This window comes from Penicillium riverlandense (assembly GCF_028828495.1).
Source record: "Penicillium riverlandense strain IBT 135883 chromosome Unknown utg000003l_segment0_segment0, whole genome shotgun sequence".
Taxonomy (NCBI): domain Eukaryota; kingdom Fungi; phylum Ascomycota; class Eurotiomycetes; order Eurotiales; family Aspergillaceae; genus Penicillium; species Penicillium riverlandense.
Window position 1 is genome coordinate 3033815 of NW_026643196.1, and position 19669 is coordinate 3053483.

General features: G+C 47.7%; 9 protein-coding genes across 9 annotated transcripts; 4 read left to right on the plus strand and 5 right to left on the minus strand.

Moving 5' to 3' along the window:
- Positions 1–1164: 1164 nt before the first annotated feature.
- N7474_004886 (superoxide dismutase) lies at positions 1165–1905 on the plus strand (the record flags this gene model as incomplete). The annotated part of the gene is made up of 2 exons (XM_057196301.1): positions 1165–1212; positions 1261–1905. 2 exons carry the CDS (start codon positions 1165–1167, stop codon positions 1903–1905), a joined length of 693 nt encoding a protein of 230 aa, XP_057053697.1.
- Positions 1906–2030: 125 nt separating this feature from the next.
- On the minus strand, positions 2031–2613 carry N7474_004887 (uncharacterized protein; the record flags this gene model as incomplete). The annotated part of the gene is made up of 2 exons (XM_057196302.1): positions 2031–2265; positions 2321–2613. 2 exons carry the CDS (start codon positions 2611–2613, stop codon positions 2031–2033), a joined length of 528 nt encoding a protein of 175 aa, XP_057053698.1.
- Positions 2614–4153: 1540 nt separating this feature from the next.
- N7474_004888 (M24 family metallopeptidase) lies at positions 4154–5539 on the plus strand (the record flags this gene model as incomplete). Its single annotated transcript, XM_057196303.1, has 1 exon — positions 4154–5539. The coding sequence occupies one exon, from the start codon at positions 4154–4156 to the stop codon at positions 5537–5539; it is 1386 nt and encodes a 461-aa protein (XP_057053699.1).
- Positions 5540–5878: 339 nt separating this feature from the next.
- Positions 5879–6994, minus strand: N7474_004889 (threonine aldolase family protein; the record flags this gene model as incomplete). The annotated part of the gene is made up of 1 exon (XM_057196304.1): positions 5879–6994. One exon carries the CDS (start codon positions 6992–6994, stop codon positions 5879–5881), a length of 1116 nt encoding a protein of 371 aa, XP_057053700.1.
- An 891-nt stretch (positions 6995–7885) lies between these two features.
- Positions 7886–9600, plus strand: N7474_004890 (M20 family metallopeptidase; the record flags this gene model as incomplete). The annotated part of the gene is made up of 2 exons (XM_057196305.1): positions 7886–8955; positions 9048–9600. The coding sequence occupies 2 exons, from the start codon at positions 7886–7888 to the stop codon at positions 9598–9600; spliced, it is 1623 nt and encodes a 540-aa protein (XP_057053701.1).
- Positions 9601–9881: 281 nt separating this feature from the next.
- N7474_004891 (uncharacterized protein) lies at positions 9882–12002 on the minus strand (the record flags this gene model as incomplete). Its single annotated transcript, XM_057196306.1, has 8 exons — positions 9882–10590; positions 10650–10853; positions 10907–10989; positions 11043–11205; positions 11270–11399; positions 11453–11563; positions 11637–11744; positions 11804–12002. The coding sequence occupies 8 exons, from the start codon at positions 12000–12002 to the stop codon at positions 9882–9884; spliced, it is 1707 nt and encodes a 568-aa protein (XP_057053702.1).
- Positions 12003–12496: 494 nt separating this feature from the next.
- Positions 12497–13356, plus strand: N7474_004892 (uncharacterized protein; the record flags this gene model as incomplete). Its single annotated transcript, XM_057196307.1, has 3 exons — positions 12497–12686; positions 12755–12912; positions 12976–13356. 3 exons carry the CDS (start codon positions 12497–12499, stop codon positions 13354–13356), a joined length of 729 nt encoding a protein of 242 aa, XP_057053703.1.
- A 553-nt stretch (positions 13357–13909) lies between these two features.
- Positions 13910–15594, minus strand: N7474_004893 (glycoside hydrolase family 47 protein; the record flags this gene model as incomplete). The annotated part of the gene is made up of 4 exons (XM_057196308.1): positions 13910–13995; positions 14045–14219; positions 14267–15314; positions 15368–15594. 4 exons carry the CDS (start codon positions 15592–15594, stop codon positions 13910–13912), a joined length of 1536 nt encoding a protein of 511 aa, XP_057053704.1.
- A 1103-nt stretch (positions 15595–16697) lies between these two features.
- Positions 16698–18486, minus strand: N7474_004894 (uncharacterized protein; the record flags this gene model as incomplete). Its single annotated transcript, XM_057196309.1, has 4 exons — positions 16698–16922; positions 16978–17348; positions 17401–18011; positions 18065–18486. The coding sequence occupies 4 exons, from the start codon at positions 18484–18486 to the stop codon at positions 16698–16700; spliced, it is 1629 nt and encodes a 542-aa protein (XP_057053705.1).
- Positions 18487–19669: the final 1183 nt, after the last annotated feature.

Here is a 19669-nt window from a genome sequence, read left to right on the forward strand (position 1 = left end):
AAGCAAGATTACGAAGGCCATCTAGGATATCTCGCATAGTAGCTTCATTGGCATTCTCAGCCAAAGCCTGGACTTGGGATATAATGCTATCCATTCTGGGTAAGGCAAGGGAAATGGGTTTCTAGGTCTGACCGAGGCGGCATAGGTGGCGGGGAAGCTCCTGTTTTATACTCCCCGATAGCGAGATCAGATTCGGAAACTACGCAACAACTGCCTTACTTGGATCTTTAAGAGCCATTCCTAAAGAGGAAACGAGATATTTCGTGGCTTAAGTATTTGTCCGACGGGCGGCTGACGGGCGGCTTATGTGCGGTGGATATTTCGGTGAACATGTCTGTAACGCAACCCGTCCACGAATTTTACCCACTCTCATTAACCGTTATTTGCTTTGTTTACTTGCAACTTCCCGCAAGTGTATCTTTTTCCTCGCTTGAAGTTCAAGTAAAGCCATGTAGTAGGACCAACGGGCCTTGCTCCAAACGCTTCCATCTACTGGTCTAGGTGACCGAACTACTTGCCGTGTTTGGCAGCTGCATGCAAGATTATTTGGGGCGCCTTACGCACTGGCCATGACAAGTAATTAAAAAGATGCAATGAAAAGCTTGGGATCGCAAGTCGTCAATGCAGTGGTTGCGCTCGTTAAAAACTTGGGCATTTATTACGCGGCCCGCAGGAAATACCAGGCGGGGCAAATCAGCTTTTCTGTTTACGTCGGACTTTGCTAATAACTGCCTTTGGCGCGGTAGTTCCAGAAGGTGGGACGACCTCGATCTTGCCGTATTGGGACTAGTTTGCTTCCCTCAGTCGAAGTCATAAGAGTATGAAGGTACATACCATTTGGTTCTAGCTCTCAAAATCCATATATCGGGACATATTCGCTTCTATGGATTCAAGATTGGAAGATGCTCAATATCACGCGTCAGGGCTCAACATGCACGGTTCTTCGGATTTCCGCTCAAATGTGCTCATCCAGAGTGGGTATCAACCTTGGTGGCCAGGTGATTACGGGCCATTAGCGTTTAGTATGTAATAGCCGGGCTTCATATGGAGTAGACTTACCTCATTTCTAACATAAGAGGACCCTTGGGACGAGATAAATCCACATATATTACCTTGATCGGTTTCATTCTACCTCAAGCTCTCTCTACCTGTAAAAAGACCATCATGGCCTCACAAACCCACACTCTTCCATCCCTTCCCTATGCCTACAATGTTAGTATGTCAGGTCCTCCATCATATCGCCCGCTCACATGTCCATAGGCCTTAGAGCCCATTATCTCCAAGCAGATAATGGAGCTTCATCATCAGAAGCATCATCAAACCTATGTGAATAACCTCAATGCTGCACTCTCGGCCCACAGTTCGGCAACTCGGTCCAACGATGTCCCGGCTTTGATTGGACTACAGCAAAAGATTCGTTTTAATGGCGGTGGCCACATAAACCACTCCCTGTTCTGGAAGAATCTGGCTCCTCCTGGCACGCCTGGAAATGATATGTCAAGTGCGGCACCGACGCTTCGTGAAGCCGTTGTCTCGCAATGGGGCTCAGAGTCTGCCTTTGTTCAGGCCTTTAACGCACTGTTGCTTAGTCTCCAGGGCAGTGGATGGGGCTGGCTCGTGAGCTCCGGGGGTCCTCGTGGACGACTCGAAATCACCACGACCAAGGATCAGGACCCGATTGTTGGACCTGATGTGCCGGTATTCGGCGTAGACATGTGGGAACATGCGTATTACCTCCAGGTGGGCATGAAGACACCTTCACTATGTCCTAATACACTGACAAAAACCGATATCAAGTATCTCAACAACAAAGCCGGATATGTTGATGGTATCTGGAATATCATCAACTGGGCAGAAGCTGAGAAGCGCTACACGGCTGGTGTCGAAAACCTGCTTAAGCTCTAATACTGTCCGCAGCTTCTGAGTCTATTACATGACCACAATTTTACGGGCCTTTTTTAACTTTCGCGGACATGTTTGATATTCATTGCGCTATTGAAAACTCCATGTAGTGAGATGCTCGAATCCGATCAGTTATATCCAACCACTCCAACGCCCAAAACTGCACCTCCCTCCTCTCTCACGGTAACCTGTCGGCCAACAACGCCTTTCTCCGAGACACCCAGATCAAGCCGCTGCGGAAGCTCAAATTCCAATTGAGCCTGAGAGTCGGAGCTATGGTGAGCCACATCCTGTGCGACATCCAATCGGAAGCGGTGGAGCGGTGGTGATGCAGAGGTGGTCATCGAGAGATCTCCGTATTTCCTTTTTCAACGCATGAGCCCTTTTTTTGGTTCTAGTAATAACGACAGCAACTTACTCTATTCTCATGTGAAGATATTTGCATCCCCGAAGTGCATTATAGGTGTTTGTATCGTTGGTCCGAAAAATCGCCTTGGTTGTATGACGCCCTATACCGGTGTCGCGGAAGAAAAGAGAATATGAGGATATATATGAGGTTGATGAAGAAGTTGAAGCCGAAGAGGCGACCGAGTCTGGTGAGGAGGATAATGACACATCAGATGAGAAACTCGAATTTAGCTCATTCTCTTGAGGGAATAGCACAGCGATCGTTCCTCCAAAGCTGGGTCGACCTGTTTCGCCCCCGCACATGGTAAAATATATTGCTAGAAGTATGCAATAAGTAGATAGGGTATAGTAAATTTGAAAGAGAGAATGAAGTGTGTATACGTAACAATTAATGTTCTGCTGTGCGATTTGAGGTGAAAATCTACCTGTCTGGATTCCTCTCACTATATAGGAATCAATGCCCCCACCACCAAGGTTCTCGGTATCTCCCAAGGTGCCTGGTGAGTGGGATCGAGCAGATATTCTCATTGATCAGGTGGATCTCTGGGGTTCTCGCTCAAATCTGCGCATGTGGGTCGAGTGGATCAGGCAACCCCAATTGACCAAAGGGCTTCTTTGAGGCCATTTTGATCCCTTGATTAAAATGCTTACATTCTGAGAATTGTATATTCTCTTCCTGAAATCGCATGCAATTGCTGTATCGGGCACCTTCGTTCTGTGCAATTTGGAACGTGGGGTGTTTGTGGGCCTCGAGCAATAATAAATGGCTGGATTGGAGGTGGTGGCAAAAACAGGAACTTATTTTTTCCGCTGACTTGTGCCTGGAACAAGCGCTTTGAAAAAGAAAGCAATAACAAGCTGGGAATTATCACGATTTCTACAGATAAAAGTTCAAGGCAACCTAATCGAAGGGAAATATATAATCGCACAGAAACTCGAAGCGACTATAGATCTCACTAGAACTATGCGAACTGCTGGACGTATTATTTATGGAAGCGATGAATTGTTCGTGCGCATGTCCCTCGATAGTCCTCCTTTGCGAGCCTCCAACTTGTCAATGGGAAGAACTTGGGGCCTAGAACCTGTGCTAGGGCACTAGAACAAGAAGCCCAAAAGACAATAGAGCAACAGAGGAACGAAGATAGTCCAGATAGCAAAAGATTGTCGAAGACCGTAGAAAGCAAGCTATAGTATCCGCTCACTCAAGCTTTGGAATTGCAGCCATAGTTAAACGGAATTCTTTATTTTCTTGAAATATCGTTTGACCACTATTCAAGTCAGGGGCAGTCCAGACTACCTGACGGACGACAGGAAGTTTCGGGGGGTCGGACGCGTCTCCTACACGATAAGGATCAGATGATCTAGATGATCCACGCTGGATTGGACTTCTAGACTGGGTATATATCAACTGTGTTTTCCTCGGGAAACTCTTAGTCTTGTCTATGGCCCCGCTTTTCTTATCAGCTCGTGTTATGTAGCCACGATCGGGTTATGTACCTCGTGTTCTAGCTTTCTTAACCCCGCATGGGATCCACGCTTGTGCACCTGTCAATCACTTTCGCCACCCAATCGGCATGATTATTATATGTGGAAAAACCAACCGATGGAGCCGATAACGGGGGACTGACCACGGTATTGCGCTAGCATTGCAATCATAGCAACACATGTGCATGTAACTTTTCAAAGCAATACTTAGTTCCAACAGACGGGTTGTCTGCCAACGTGTTCCAATCATAGGAGTTGCACCTAAATATAAAAGGCGGCTTTTGTTCGACGTTCCTTCGAAGCAAGCAAAGCAAGCGAACTGGAACACAAAGTCTCTTCCCATCTCGAGTTGAACAGAATGGTCACTATGAAGAAAGCTCAGCCCTTCAAGAAAGCTCTCTACTTCACTGAAGCTGAGTTCCAAGAGCGACGGAACCGGGCTTTGGAACTCATGAAGCGAGAGAACCTCGATGGCTTCCTCATGACCAAGCAGGAGTCGCTGTACTATTTCACTGGTTTCGACACTTTCGGTTACGTTTTCTTCCAAGCCATGTACTTCCACAGCGACGGCTCTATGAAGTTGATTACTCGAATCCCCGATTTGCGCCAGGCACTTTATACCTCGATTCTGGAGCAGAAGGATGTCCTTATTCGATCTGATGATGCCGGAAGCAATCCTGTTTCATTGGTTCCAAAGGTCCTGACGGATTTCGGCATTAACTCCCCGTCCAAGCGAATTGGTTATGAGCCAGACTCTTGCTCACTGACCCATCGCCTGGGCAAAGCCCTAGAACAAGCGGTCGAAGGCATTTGCACTTTGGTGGATCATAGCGACCTATTTACCCGAGAGCTGCGAATTGTCAAAACTGAGACCGAAATGCGTAAGGTTCGAAAAGCTGCTTATCTGGCCGATTTCGCCCTCGTTCGCACGCTTAAGTTGGCTAAGCCGGGTGCCTATGAAGGGGATCTGTGGCGAGAGATTGTCGGGACCGTCTATGAAGGTGGTGGTGATGATCCCGCCAATGAAAATATTCTTGTCTCTGGCAACAAAGCCGTTCTGACTCGGTATTCCACTGGAAAGGACAAAATCGATCGCCAGCTTACGCTGGAACACGCTGCTTCTTACAAGCATTACCATGCCTGTCTAATGCGAACTATTCCAATTGGCGGCATCACTAAGCTTGCACGAGAAATGCACAGAGTCAATGTTCTTCAAATGGAGGCAGCTATGGAGGCCCTCAGACCGGGCCGAGAGATCGGCGACGTCTTCGAAGCTTATGCTCGAGTTGCAGATGAGAATGGCTTCCGAGACCAACGTTTCAACAGCTGCGGGTATAGTTTGGGTGCGACTTTCTCGCCGACATGGATGGACTTCCCGATGTTTGTGCGTGGTCAGAATGTTGTGGCCAAGCCTGGCATGGTTTTCTTTATCCATATTATTCTCATGGATAAGGCTACCGACACTGCCAGCTCTGTTGGCCAAACTGTTGAGGTTACTGAGGATGGATGTGTTCCTCTGTCCAAATTGCCTTTCTGTCTCACGCGAAGACAGACAATTGCAGCTTGGAAGAAGCTCCGTAAGGAAGACTATGGGTTCACCGCCGACGAAATTGACGAGGGCGAGAATCTTCAAGATGTCGAAATGAGCGATGGAGACGTTGATGAGGAAGACTACGACATTGAATACGATTTTAGCGACTACGCACCAGCTGCTGCAGTTGGTGACCCGACACAGAGCTCTTAAGCTTCTACCTAGATATCCCCTTGGGTCCTAGTTTATCATTAGTTTTGCTCCAGTCTACTACAAGAAATTAATTTATCTGCGTCCTCGTTGAGTTACCACCTTTAGTAATGGTCCATCCATAGGCAGCAGGCTTTTGCAAACAATCGATTCAGGGCTATTAAACATCACAATACTAAGATACAGATTGTTTTCTCTCGAGCTTTTAAGCAGCCTGCAAAAGTAATCGAGGAGAGAAAAAGAATGTTTACTGTCATTTTAAATACAAGAAGCAAAGACCAAGATAATCAGTCTATCTGCGGTCTCCTTTTGATATGAAAGCCCTCTATGCAGAGAAACCCGCTAGCTATACTCGTTCATCTTCGAAGTGCTCCCATATCCAGCTGGTTGGACCTGGGAGACATACCCTGGAGGCAAGTCCTTTGTGATTTTCACGGCTTCCGCGATTGCAGCTTTGAGGTTCTCAATTGCCTCATCGCTAATTTGATGATGCAAAGCGATTCGCTCATCCATCAACTTCACATTGAACTTTTTGCATTGCTCCAACAATACCCCCATATCAATTTTCGATCTCCCGGCGTCGATGAAAAAGAAATTGGTGTCGACCGGAATCTGAGGCACAACGCCCAAGGCTGCCAAGTCGGTTTCCAATCTCTTGGTTTTTTCGTGGGTTTGCTTCATAGTTGGCCAGACTTCTTTCAGTGCCACCATAGCAGCAGATGTCAGAACGCCAGCCTGACGAATACCACCTCCCTGTTGTTTTCTCAACCATCTAGCCTGCTTGATGTTCGATTTAGTGCTTGCAAGGACTCCACCGATGGGCGCTCCCAGTCCCTTCGAAACGCACATTGAAACAGTGTCAAAGTATTTGCAGTACTCGGCTAGCGAATATCCAGAGGCCGCAGATGCATTCCACAGTCGAGCACCATCGCAATGAATCTTGATGTCATTGGCATGTGCAAAATCAGAAATTTTTTGAATCTCTTCAATCGGAGTCAACACCCCTCCGATTGTCAACTCAAGACTGATAACTTTTGTCGGTGCAGTATGAATATCATCACCCAGCGTGACCCACTTCTTGACATCTTCCAAGGTCAAGTATATACCATTTGCGGGATGAACTGGAGTAACCATTGCCTGAGACAATACCGCCAACCCAGACCCCTCTTCAGCATATACGTGAGCGCGGTAGTCACACAGCACTGAATGCGGAGGCTGATTAAGATGGACGCGGACTCCAATTTGATTCCCCATAGTCCCTGACAGCATGAAGATGGCGTCTTCCATCCCGGTCAATCGAGCAATTTCACTCTGGAATTCAGTTGTGGTACTGTCTTCTTCATAGACATCATCACCCATGGTAGCGTTTGCCATGGCTTCCAGCATGCTCGGTGTCGGTGTGGTGAAAGTGTCACTTCGGAATTCGTTCGCAGCTCGTGATAGCTTAGAACCCGCCATTTTGCAAGTTTGGAGGCGGACAGACTCGTTCAGTCAATGAATATTGTAGATTTTGAAGGTAGGAAAAATCTGGATGTCTAGCGGCGACTGTTTCTAGAGAATTACATACTCGGCCCCACTGCGGGGTCTTGCTAAGCAGGTGGCATATCGGACATGACTGCGATGTATGAAATCGCCAGCTCATCAAACTCAGTTCAATTTTTGGATAGGAAATGCAGACTTGAATCAGCTGTTTTCTTGTATCACGGGAAACAGATAAATCTTTCCCGCGGGATCATATCGCTTATGTTCTTTATTTTGTCAATCATGCGGAGTTACGGTACCGGCTACAATGATGATGCTGCTTTTGAGGGATGTAATAATACCGATAAGCTTGGACGCTAGCTCCAATCTAAGCCAAAAGTGGAAGCTCAAATAAAAACCCAAGTGTTCGTATTATCCCTGCTTCCCCGCAGGCTTCGATTTGAGTCAATTCGCCTAGCGCCGAATTCGGGCCCCTATCTCCCCGACACCCAGACATACCCACCTGGTTGCGAGTCAGAATGAACAGACGGGATGGCCAAGAGATAGGGAATCGGGTAAACGGAGAAATTATGTAAATGACAGTTCTAGGCGACAGACGACTGGATCTGATCGCGCATTATTTGCGACCTAGTCCTTCGTAGCCCAGCTCCACAAGCCGCAATGAGCGCAAAATGGTTGCATTTGTTTCCCATTGACTAAAAGGATCTCAAACGAGTATGTGGATGTCAATAGATACATGTTCGCCATGTATTGAGTTAGACCGGCTTATAAATCAATTGCCGGCACGAGTCAACCCCCCTTGTTCAAGCTTAGTGTTGCTTTCATCTATTTCCCTTCCAATTCTTTTGGCTATTAACATTTCCAAGCATGGAAAAGCAAACCAATCAGCGACAAGATAAGGCCACCACCAGTTCATGGTTGATTCGTGGTGCGCTCGCATTTGGTCTGGTGTCAGCGCTTGTCGCAATCCTCGGCAATCCGCTCAAGCTTGTCGCCCCATATGGGTTGGACAAATATGCCCCGGGAAAAGAATCTGGAATATGCCAGCAGGTGCCGAAGCTATCGCCAAAGAACACCAAAGTTGAACAATTTGTGCGAGAAAAGGTAGAATCGCCCGAATATCACCGAGAAATCATCAACAAGCTTTCTGGCATGATTCGAATTCCATCCGAAAGTTATGACGAGCTAGGCCCCATCGGCGAAGACAAAAGATGGGATATATTTTACCAAATGGAGGATTACATCAAATCCAAATACCCCACCGTCCTCCAGAATGTTAAGCTGGATCATGCCAATACCCACGGGTTGATCCTGACATGGGAAGGCAGCGTTCCAGCCTCAGAGGCGAAGCCAATTCTCATGCTTGCACACCAAGATGTGGTTCCAGTACTGGCTGAGAATGTCAAAGACTGGACCCATCCGCCATATGAGGGCCACTACGATGGTGAACTTATCTGGGGCCGTGGTGCGACTGATGACAAGGGCTATCTTATTTCCATCATTGAGAGCTTGGATCTGTTGATCAAGAGCGGGTTTAAACCTAAAAGAACGGTTATATTGGCTTTTGGTTGTGATGAGGAGATCAGCGGAGAGAATTGTGCAAGGCCTATTTCGAATTCCCTTCATGATCGGTATGGTGACGACGGTATCTATCTGATCATGGACGAGGGATCCATGGGAATCCACAGAGAATTTAATCAATCGTTCGCAATGGTCTCCGTCGCGGAAAAGGGTTATCTCGACGTCGGGATTAATGTCACCTCGACTGGTGGCCATGCAAGCAATCCGCCTGATCACAATGTCATTGGCGTCCTATCGGAGATTCTGGTGGCGATTGAAAATCACCCATTCCCTGGAAAAGTGACCACCAAGAATCCAATGTTCGGATTTTGGAGTGCGCTGCTGCGCATGCTCCAGAATCTAGTTTCCCCATTTCGGTCAGGGACAAATTGAGCAAGGTAGCTCACGGCGACGGTTCGGCTCAACAAAAATTGGCCCAAATACTGGATGATATGAGATATTATTTCAGGACAAGCCAGTCTGTTGGAAAGATCAATGGTGGTATCAAAATCAATGCAATCCCCGAATCCGCATCGGCATTGATCAACTTGCGGCTTGCAGTGGAAACTTCCGTCTCCCAGGTTGAAGAACACTATGAAAATCTTATCAGTCCCATTGCAAAAAAGCACGGTATGGCCTTTGAAGGCTTTCGATCCCCGTGTCATTCCCAAGAAAAACGAAAAATTTGCCTGTTTGGAGTTGATGCCTTGGAGCCGGCTCCCGTCTCTCCGGTTGATGCTGAATCTTTCCGAATCTTGTCCGGGACCATCAAAAACGTTCTGAAACCATTAGACCAAGGTGACGAGCTTATCGTCACTCCATACCTAATGCCAGCCAACACCGACACCAAGTTTTATTGGGCTTTGACCAAAAATATTTACAGATTCACGCCTGTGAACTTGGTCGAGAATTTGAATCGAGCGCATACTACAGATGAGTTTATTAGAGCAGAGGAATTTGTGAGGGAACCACTCTTTTTCGCGAGTTTAATTCTAAACGCAGATGATATTGTTGGCTTGTAAATAGAGGAAATCGATTCAACTTGCAATTGTTCATATTGTTTCGTATGTTGGGAGTCGTAGTCAAATGCAACTTAGTCTTCCCCTTGCAATGTCTTGGCTGTTAGATTAACTAAAACTAGCATTTCCATCCACCTCCTAGCTCTTTTAAGACATCTGTTACACTGGATCTTTGTGCAAGATGGCAAGCTTATTCCCCCCCTTGCTATAGTAAATTGAAAGCAAATTCCAATATATGTAAGCATCAACAGCTAACTATTCCAATACAAATAGTAACCTATCGGTTACTCGAAGAAACTGTTGAGCCAACCGGAGATTTTCCCTCTCCTTGGTGGCTCGTATAGCGTTTCATATAGGTCAATGTCATCTTTGACACTGCCAAGTTGAAGGTCCGCGTCCCCTGGCCGAACGTACTGCGTACGCTTGATGACCTTCCAGAACACAAAAGCAACGGGGAAGAAGCCAACCATCAAGTAACTCGTCACAAAAGTCGTAATATCCCACTCACCATTGATGAATACGGTATAGCCGATAATCAGAGTCATTATGAACGTACCAAACAATGCGTACCAGGCCAGATATGGCTGGAGAATTCCTTGATATGGCAGGGTCTTTCGATCAATCCCTTGCTTGCGAAGGGCGGCATAAAAGTGTAGATAAGTCACAATGGTTCCGAAGTAGTTGATCAGATATGACGCGGTGCAAATTCCAACAAGCCAATCCAGGACGGTGGATGACGATTTGCTGAGCTGCAGGAAGGCGAGAAGGCAAAAGGCCAGAGATGTAATGGCAGCGTAGTACGGAATACCATGGTTGTTGACCTTTGCAAGAAAGCCTGGGGCCTTCCCGTCAACTGCCAAACCATGCAGTGTACGGATAGAAGAGAACACAACGTTGTTTCCGCAGGAAAGAACAGATGTCATAATCAAGGCATTGACCAGGGAAGGAAGGCCTTTGATTCCAAATTCAACCATAGAAATGACATAGGGAGATCTGATAGTCAATTAAGTTAGACATCCTGGAGTTTGGAAAAGGGAGGGGGGTAGACTTACGCAGCTCCAGTCCCGGATTTGCTTCCAGCGAGATAGGAGGTCAGGAGCTTGTCATCATATGGAATGACAATTCCCACACAGAGAGCGCCTCCAAGAAAGAAAAACAAAAGACGCCAGACAAATGAAGAGAAAGCTCGGTGCATCAATTTGCGAGGATTTTCTGCTTCACCGGCGGTCATGGAAATATACTCTGGGCCAACCATGCTGTATAATGGAATCAGTTAAACGGCACTCAATGTTCACAATAATATACTCACGTAAAAGATCCTTGGATCATGCATGAAAGTATCCCCAAAAACCGTCCCGTGTTCCCTGGTGCAAGATACTCGACGAATGCACCCTTGCGGCGTTTTGTTAGCCAATGAAGATAAAGGACGAATGTTGTCCACTTACAGGCTTGTTCCAATAGCGAAATCCGTAGGCATCATGTTCTGGATTCCCACCGACCATGGTGACAAATGTATAGAAAATGAGTCCGATCATGAGGAAAATCTTGAAAATGGCCAGGTAAAACTCGGCTGTTCCGAAGTACCGGACTGCAAGTCCATTGAGCCCACTTCAATCATAAGTTAGTCAATTCCTGTTAACCCAGGTTTGGGTCGGCTGTATAGGGAACGCACGCATATATCACTAAACAAATCACCACAACTGCCGCGATAGGAACCTTGTCTGTCCAGAAGGTAAGGAGCACATTGATTGCCGTGATCTCGTATGGGATAGCGAATGCTGTATTCAAGAAGATAAAAAGAGCTGTCAGACAACCAAATCACGGAAATTGCTGAAAAGGCTTGAGTATGACATACCCATAAGGAAGAAGTAATTCCAACCCAACGCAAAGCCCCACGCGTCATCAACCCAGAATCCGCCTAATCGAATAAATGGCGACGCGATGGGGAGATATGTGACCATTTCGGCTGCGGAGTATGGCCTTGTTAGCATGGTCATAGCTGCAAAATAGTGAAGGGATTAAAGGGGACTCGAACATACCGAAGCATTGATTGACCGAGAAAATAATTGTGCCGTATAAGATAAATCCCAAAAAGAGTCCTGCAGGGCCACCCTTAGGGAGAGAAGCTCCCATTTGCACGAACAAAGCTGTGAAGGGGCAATCAAATGAGCTTGATCCATGTCTAACCTCAGGGGTATTTGCGTACATGTTCCAATTGCGCCACCAACTGCAAGCAGCTGTATCTCCTTTCCTCCTAGCCTTCTGTGTAAGTGTTCCGAGCCAGCGGATATGAGCTCAGCAGGCAAAGCCTCTTCGCCTTTTCCATCTAGGCTTGGGTCGCGATCCTTCGCGTCGAAGGTCTTGGTCGGGTCACCAACCCTATCGGGATGTGTAGGAGATTCCATAGCTTCAATTCTGTTCCAGTAACGGAGATATTATGCACTGGACACGCTGGCATTGCTTGCTCGTAGAGGGGGAAGGAGCCGATAAACCCTCTTATTATAGGAATGTACGCGAATTGCTGTCGTCTGTGCCAACTCCTTATCTGGCAGTTATCTCGAATACCCCCGCATCATGTTAAACCGAAGAAGGAGGCCCCGTATTCATCTTGGCGAATCATATTCCCCACTGGACGCCTCCTTCGTTTACTCCACAATACTTACGTCGTATAGCGCCGATCTGTAAGATACTGTCCTAGCGCTTCGTGTTAGATATCGTATTGAGTTTTCCGCGGGAAACCACATTTAAGTTAGGGTTAGGGTTCCAAGAATACTGCGGCGCGCACTTTCTTGGATCCGTACAAGATAAAGATATACGTATCCCTGTAGACAAGCCACCTTTAACTAAACAGCTCTTTCATATCACTGTCTCCACAAAAATCGCCAAGTCTGTCCAGATAATGGCCCACACTTATCCGGCCCGTTCGAAGGCGTCACTCTCCAAACAACTGGCCAATTTCACCAATTCGACCGCCGGCCTCGATTTGACTCTCCGCCTAGTCCATGCTCTCGTTCTGATTGGGGCAGAGCTTAATCTCGATAATGCTACTGTCACGAAGTGTGCAATAGCGGCGTCCCAGCTAGCGCTCGGTTGGTTTATCGCCTGCCCTCGGTCTCCCTAGATAAGTGTTTGCGAACTGGGTACTGATAGTATCCAGCGAGGCGGTATCTCCGATTCTTCTGTTTTCTAGACTTTTTCCAGAATGTCCAAGACCTCTTGGCCGGAGGTTCTGCAGCTGGAACCATGATGATGATGCTAGAGGTGGTGGAATCCAGTTGCCTCGGGCTTTATTTTCTTTTGGAGGACTTGACTATGGTAACTGTTCCTTCAAATCTGAAACAGTCGTTGGTACACACTGCTGACTTGAGTCTACAATAGCTGCACGACATGAATATCTACTTGGTCTCGTGGTACATGCCCGTTCTGCTCGAAGCCAACAAGTTTTGGTTCTATGCCATTTGTATATCAATCGCAAGAACATCCAAGGAACTCGTGCTTGGTTCAGCAGGACCAAGCACTACAAGTGGAACTTCGGGTACAGATGAAAAGAAACAGGAGAAGACCAAAGAAGTTGCTCCCGCGAAACCAGCTCCATCGACTTTATCCCTACTGAACCGGATTGTCATTGACAGTTTGGACCTGACACTTCCTGGATCTTTCCTGGGGTGGATTCCCCTCGAGACGCTGGGAATTGGAATGGCGATGCTGGTGAGCACCGTGCTTGTCTGGCCAACTGCTTGGGCGAAAGCTCAACAGTAAGCATTCCGCGTGTGGTGAACAAGGATGAGTCTGTTAGACGATATAGACAGCTAGATATATATATCAAAGAATTCCCGGCTTCTCATTATTGGTTATGGTTCTGTTATTGAGTTATGTCTTTAGTGACTATATTTGTGGCTATTTAGATATGAGCCAAGACAATAAGTATCCAATTCATGATTATGGAATATTCCAAACTCAGAGCAGTGAATGAAGGACAAGGCGTGCGTTCCAGTAATCCCAGCCATCTATAACCTTTCGTAGATCTGGCTGAGACATTCTGCGATGCAAATGCGGGCCCAACTGCCACAGCATATACCCCAGGTGCATGGACACCGCAGCTGCTAGGGGACAACACGCGAGATCTGAAACCAAGCAAGGGAGTTGAGATCATCCCAGCCTCTTGTCTACCACGAATGAATCTACTGCAATTCAACAAAGGAAAGCCAGGGGAAAATATATCCATCGATCTAATGCTAAGAATACGCTCTAGTTCTGGACATGCTATGTACTGATAACGCATAGGCTTTAGGAATTTGCACAAAACGCAAAATCAAGTGTGCGAGACGGACAGTGGGTGAGCTTCGGTGTTGAAGACAAAGGTGTTGCTGCCACCGGTCTTGACCTGCCATGGGGCATCTAGTGGCTATCAGTATGAGACTTCTCTGGCTGCAGGAAATTGACATACCCTCTGCAAATGTAAGGTACGAGTATTTCATCACCTCGGCATACAGAAAGCTCTCCTGGTTGTCGTACTTGGAACCACCACTGGCCGCGTTGACGTCGCTCACCGCCGCAAAGCCGGAGTCGGTGCGGCAGGTGGCATTGATTGCCTTGAAAGCATTCCATACCCAGTCCGCATACTGACAGGCCATTAGCGTTGTCCAGTCACAGCTTGGTCAATACTTACAATCTGCTTGCCTGTGACACGGTAGGCATAGTAGAAACTCTCAATCACTTCGGGCCGAAGATCATACATGCCGCTGCTGATGTAGTATCCAGCACGCTCATAGAACGCCTTCTGGCTGCTTGGCACAGAGTTCGGGTCCCAGCCCCATGAATCCGGGCCTATTCCGGTCAAGGTCTGGTTGTAGGTATCTTCGCAGCCGTTCACCAAAGTCAAGCCGAAGTCAATAAAATCCTGGCGACCGAGAACGGTACCGCCCAGCAGGAAACTGCCGCCATCAAAGCAGGTGAGGTGCTGCGAGCTCAGATCGAAATCGCCGTTGTTGTATGAGGACAGCCAAGTCAGGTCCGGGCGAGACTCGGGATGCGCCTGCAGGTGTTTGATTGTCGACTCCGCCGCCAAAACCCAGCGATCCTTGTAGGTCTCAAACCGCTTGGGATCGTACACGTACATTTTGATCAAGTACTCATAGAATGAGTCGTCGCCGCCGTTCCATGACACAGAGCCATCGTCAAATTCACCGTTTGAAATGTTGATATAGCTGCCTACGAGGCCGGGAAACGGTTCGGCAGAAGACGGCTGCGGGTTCAACAGGTAGGACTCGGCCTTTTGGCTCATCTTGGCGTATTGGTCGTCGCCCGTGAGGTCGGAGAGGCGCGTCCACTCCATCACGAGCGTTCCGGTCACTGCAAGGCCATTAGTGGTGGCGCCGTCGTTACCATGCGAGGTAATGTTGATATTGTTGTACGGAACACCCGACGGGGTATCAAATGCGAACTTGAGCACATCCGCCAAATTCTTCGACTGGGACAGCAGTGCGTCGACAAGCTTGGGGTCGCTGGCTAGGCTCGATGCAGGTCCTTTGAGCAAGTCATAGCCGGACAGCATGCCAGCGAGGTAACGAATGGTCGTCTCGAAAAGGCTGACCGTGTCCGCGGTATAGTTGTAGTTGATTTTGGTAATATGCTCGAGGATCTGATTCACGGCTTGTTTGTCGCCCATCACGATAGCGGTGGACAGGGCATCGACGGCCGAAGCTCCCCATCCATTTCTATAATAGGCATTAGTTTAAATCGCGCCCAGCACAATTGAGGCAATGCTCACCTGGAGTCACCGTAGCCATTGCTGGCCGGGTGTAGCTCGTCATGAGGAAAAGCGTATTTCATATATCCAGTCCAGGCATGCTGGAAAGCTTCCTTGACCGCGGCGGCCCTGCCTTGGCTGGACGATTGGTTGCGCACACTCTCCGCCTGGCCGTTATGGGGTACTGCAAGAGTGGGCCCAACCAGGGCGAGGGCCGATAGAGAAAGCGACAGCGGAAAAACGCGCATGGTGATACTGAGGACGCGCCAAAGAGTGGAAAAGGACGGGAAAAGTAATATCTATCGTCCTCGGCGTTCTCGCAAAGAGTGCAGCAAGGATGTAAACAAAAGAACTCAGAGAGCGGATTGCGGGGGCACGCAGTAATAAGGGAGGAGCATCCAGCCAAGAGAATGATGGCGGAGCTCCGTGGAGGTGACCCTGGCCTGTAGGATGAGCATTCTCGACGCAGGGGAGGTGGGTGTGATCTGCAAGGGAAGCAGGGGAAGGGGAATGTCCTGGTTGGCCCGGCCCCTGACGACTCGTGCAACGTACCGCTCACTAGGCCCATCGTCTTAACTACAGGCATCTATTTTTATTTGAACCGCAACCCGGACACGATCGGGAAATCTGAAACGACTTTTGTATTTAGACGTTGGAATAATGCGCTATTCCCGACATTGTTTTTTTGCTCCCTTCGTACCAACCACGGCCACTTACTTTTGCTTTCCAGCCGAAATCCCATATTTTGCCACGTGAGAGCTAGTCAATTCAATCCGACTCTGATGAATAAGAGTTGCAATTGTTGGTCTTGGCGACAGTCCGCCTTACCTTGGCGCAACTGTCGATCGATACATTGGGGGGGGGAGTGAGAGCGTGCCGTCTGATGCCATGGTGGGTTTTCTAGGGTTTCGCAGGACTCATTATTCTCCTTTTTCGGGACAGCTAGCTCTAAGCGACGTAGTACGAGCGTTGGTTTTCTTGGACGTTTAGCAAATTCGTATAGCTGCAGGGAAACCCTAGTGCATATCTGGATTCGAGAAAAGAGACTCTTTTTTAGGCATTAACTACGGGCCCAAGAATTTATCAGTGGAGCCTGCACAGTGGCCGGCCTCCACGGCGGAAGCTAGACACAGCCAGAGGAACCACAATCAGAGTTTTTTACTCCTCTAAAAGTCGAAGAGCATAGAACAGAACACAAAAAAAATAAAAAATAAAAAAATAACAGTATTATTCACTCGACGCCTCTATGTATTCCTTTTATCTCCCAAATATGTAAACGCCCATCATAGTGTAGTCTAATTATACCAAAATATCTATAGTCAATGCAGATAAACCAATGCCCCGAATCAAATCACAAGGCCACCGGGCCTCCCAATCGATCCTTGGGTCCAATTCCTTTTTGCCGAACCGCGAAAACACTAACAACTAGTCCAAGCCCGGCAAGTCCGGCAGAGCACCAGAGGCCGGTGGAGTATTGCCGTGCAAGGCTTTGTCCCTTGGAAATATCGACTGCTTCAGTGACTGCAGCAGAGATAGCCAGAGCGACGCCAGAACCTATCTGGAATGCAGTGTTCAGCTGGATTAAATGGTCAGTATAGTTCGATGTTGAGGAGAGCGTCGAATAAACCCACCATTCCACCAGCCAGGCTCTTAACCTCAACTGGCACACTAGTCAACACCACCGTGCTCGTTGTAACAAAGATAAAAGACACAGCGGAGATACTGATCAACGATGTAGGAAGAACATTGACCCAGAAGCTTGTCTCTGGACTCGAAGTGATACAACTCGGGATAGGCGCGACCACAGCTAGAGCTAGTCCAATGATGAGAAGGTGCTTCCCATTCATGTATTCAAGCAGCTTTCCCGTCCCCAGAGAGACGATGAATCCGATTGCTCCCATGGGTAAAAAGCGGAGGGCGGTATCTCCAGCTGAGAGGTTGTCCACTTGCTGAGCCATCAAGACGATATAGTAGATGACGTTCTGATAGGTACCATAGCCAGCTGGTCTTGTTAGTATTGATCATAGCATGGAACTGATGATAGAAACACTTACCAAAACCTACAATCCATAGACCGGCGAAATTGCGAACTTTCCACATGGACAACGGCATGATCGGGTTGCTGATGTACTTCTCAAGGAAAGTGAAACCAACCAGCAAGCCAATGGCCAGAAGCAATAGAACAATAATGAATGGCTGATCCCAGCCATAGGTACCACCACTAGACAGCACAAACTGAAGTAGGATCAGACCGGCAGTAGACATTAAGGCACCGAAGTAGTCCATCCTTTCGTGTTGCTTCTCCGATGGCAAATCACTGGGCAGAACAATGAAACCCAAAATTCCCAGTGCACCGGTAATGATAACAATCAAATAAAAGATGTATCTCCATCCCAAGGATGAGGTGAGGAAGCCACCAAAGATGAGCCCGGTGCAGAACCCAAGCGTCCCCGAGGCCCCATAGATGGACAGGGCTCGGGTGCGATCAACGCCACTGAAGTAGGAACTGATAATTCCAATCGCCGAAGGCACAGTAAGAGCAGCTCCAATACCTTGGATCCCGCGGAATATAGTGAGTTGAATGAACGATTGTCCGAACCCAATAGCCAAGGTCCAAATCGACAGCCAAAGGAGACCGAGACAAAGTATTCTCTTCCGCCCATACCTGCGCAAGTTAGAAATTATGCGCCTCAAATAAATTAATTATAAGACACTTACCGGTCTGACAAGGCTCCTGCAAGTAACAGGAAACCTCCAAAAGTCAAGGTGTATGCTGAGATGATCCACTGCAAGTCGGTGCTGGTCACACCAAACTCATCTTGTATCGAGGACAAAGCGATGTTTGAACTTGTCATGAACACATTATCGAGAAACTGAGAGCCGGAAGTCACAAGCAAAATCAGGGAACCCTTCCATGAAGCTAAGCGACCAAATTGCGGGAGCTTTTCCAAGAGAATAGGATCTTCACTTCCAGCTGGTGATGCCAATTCGGGCGAAGGAGTCACCGGCACCGATGACTCGGGACTGAAAATAACTGTAGGCTCAATGACCTTGGGAATGTCACCAAACCCAACATCTTTCTCACCACTTTGCTGGTGACTCCGAGGTCGGCTACTAAAGTAATCGACAACAATGGCCATTATGAGACTTGCTGAGATGAAATTGAACAAGAAAGCACTACTGGTACCACCGGCATATCTATAAGCCTAGCAAAAAATCTGAACTAGAATCAGATTCTTCAAACGCTCCAATTTAAAAAGTGGGCAGCGGGTATAGCTCTTTTTGGAAGGACCCACGCACGGGGAGTCGAGTTTTCTGTCGACTGGTCGCTTATCTGCTACTCATGCAGTATACTGTACGTCCAAAAATAAAACCGGGTCTTTGATAGCGCAATTCAGGCAATTATTAACTAATTCTGATTCTGCTATCTCTACGTTCGTCACCACAGGCCAAGGGCTTGCACTTCACTGATCACTTGGACTTGCCTGGTTCAAAAGAGAAGAACGAGGAAATTCAAACCAGAGTTTCTTTCTTTTGCTTCCAGTATTTTACGTCTAGTGATTCAAAGAATCTCTCCTTGCGCAGGCATGGCGACCGGTGGACCAGAAGTTTTTATCGGGTTGCCGACTAAGTTCAACGGGATGTGTGGATAATCGGGTAGCAAACCCACCGGCCCGAGCGGGTCTAGGGCTTGTTATCCACTGCTGAAGTTGCATACCGCCACTCATGTTTTAGATTTTAAGTATGGAGGAAGTTCATTCAGCTCTCCACCTCCTGCTGCCCCTCTATTCTAGACCTGGCTTTCTTCCAAAGACGGTGGGGTGAGTGAAGCTTTACCCGCCTCCGGCAGATTCCAATCAGACCTTTTACAATTCTACATCCTTCACGTTGCTTACAACGCGGTCTCCATTCGTAGTGGGACGAGGTTCCATCGGCGCACAATAAAGTGCTTGCTATGTCTCCACCAACTAAGGATTTTACGTCCGATTCGCCTCGTGCATAGTATTCATTCTCCATTTAACATTTGGGATGTCCGCCGTTCGGCAAACTTGAATGGGTGGCTCAATTGTCTGTAGCCATGCGTATAATCAGTTCTCATAAATAATAATAGAGTCGAAAGGTCTGGTAAGAGGGAGCTGCCTCTTAAGTATTGCGCAAATATTCCTCCATCGAAGATTACCCATTAGCCAATGATTCTCACTATGGACTTTCCCAAGCATCAAGAAAGCGTTAATTCCTTGATAAGATCGATCAAGGTCTCCTTGTAGTAGGTGGTCATGGCGCCTGGAGGATTTGTTCGTTCTTCTGCCGGCTCGTGGTCTG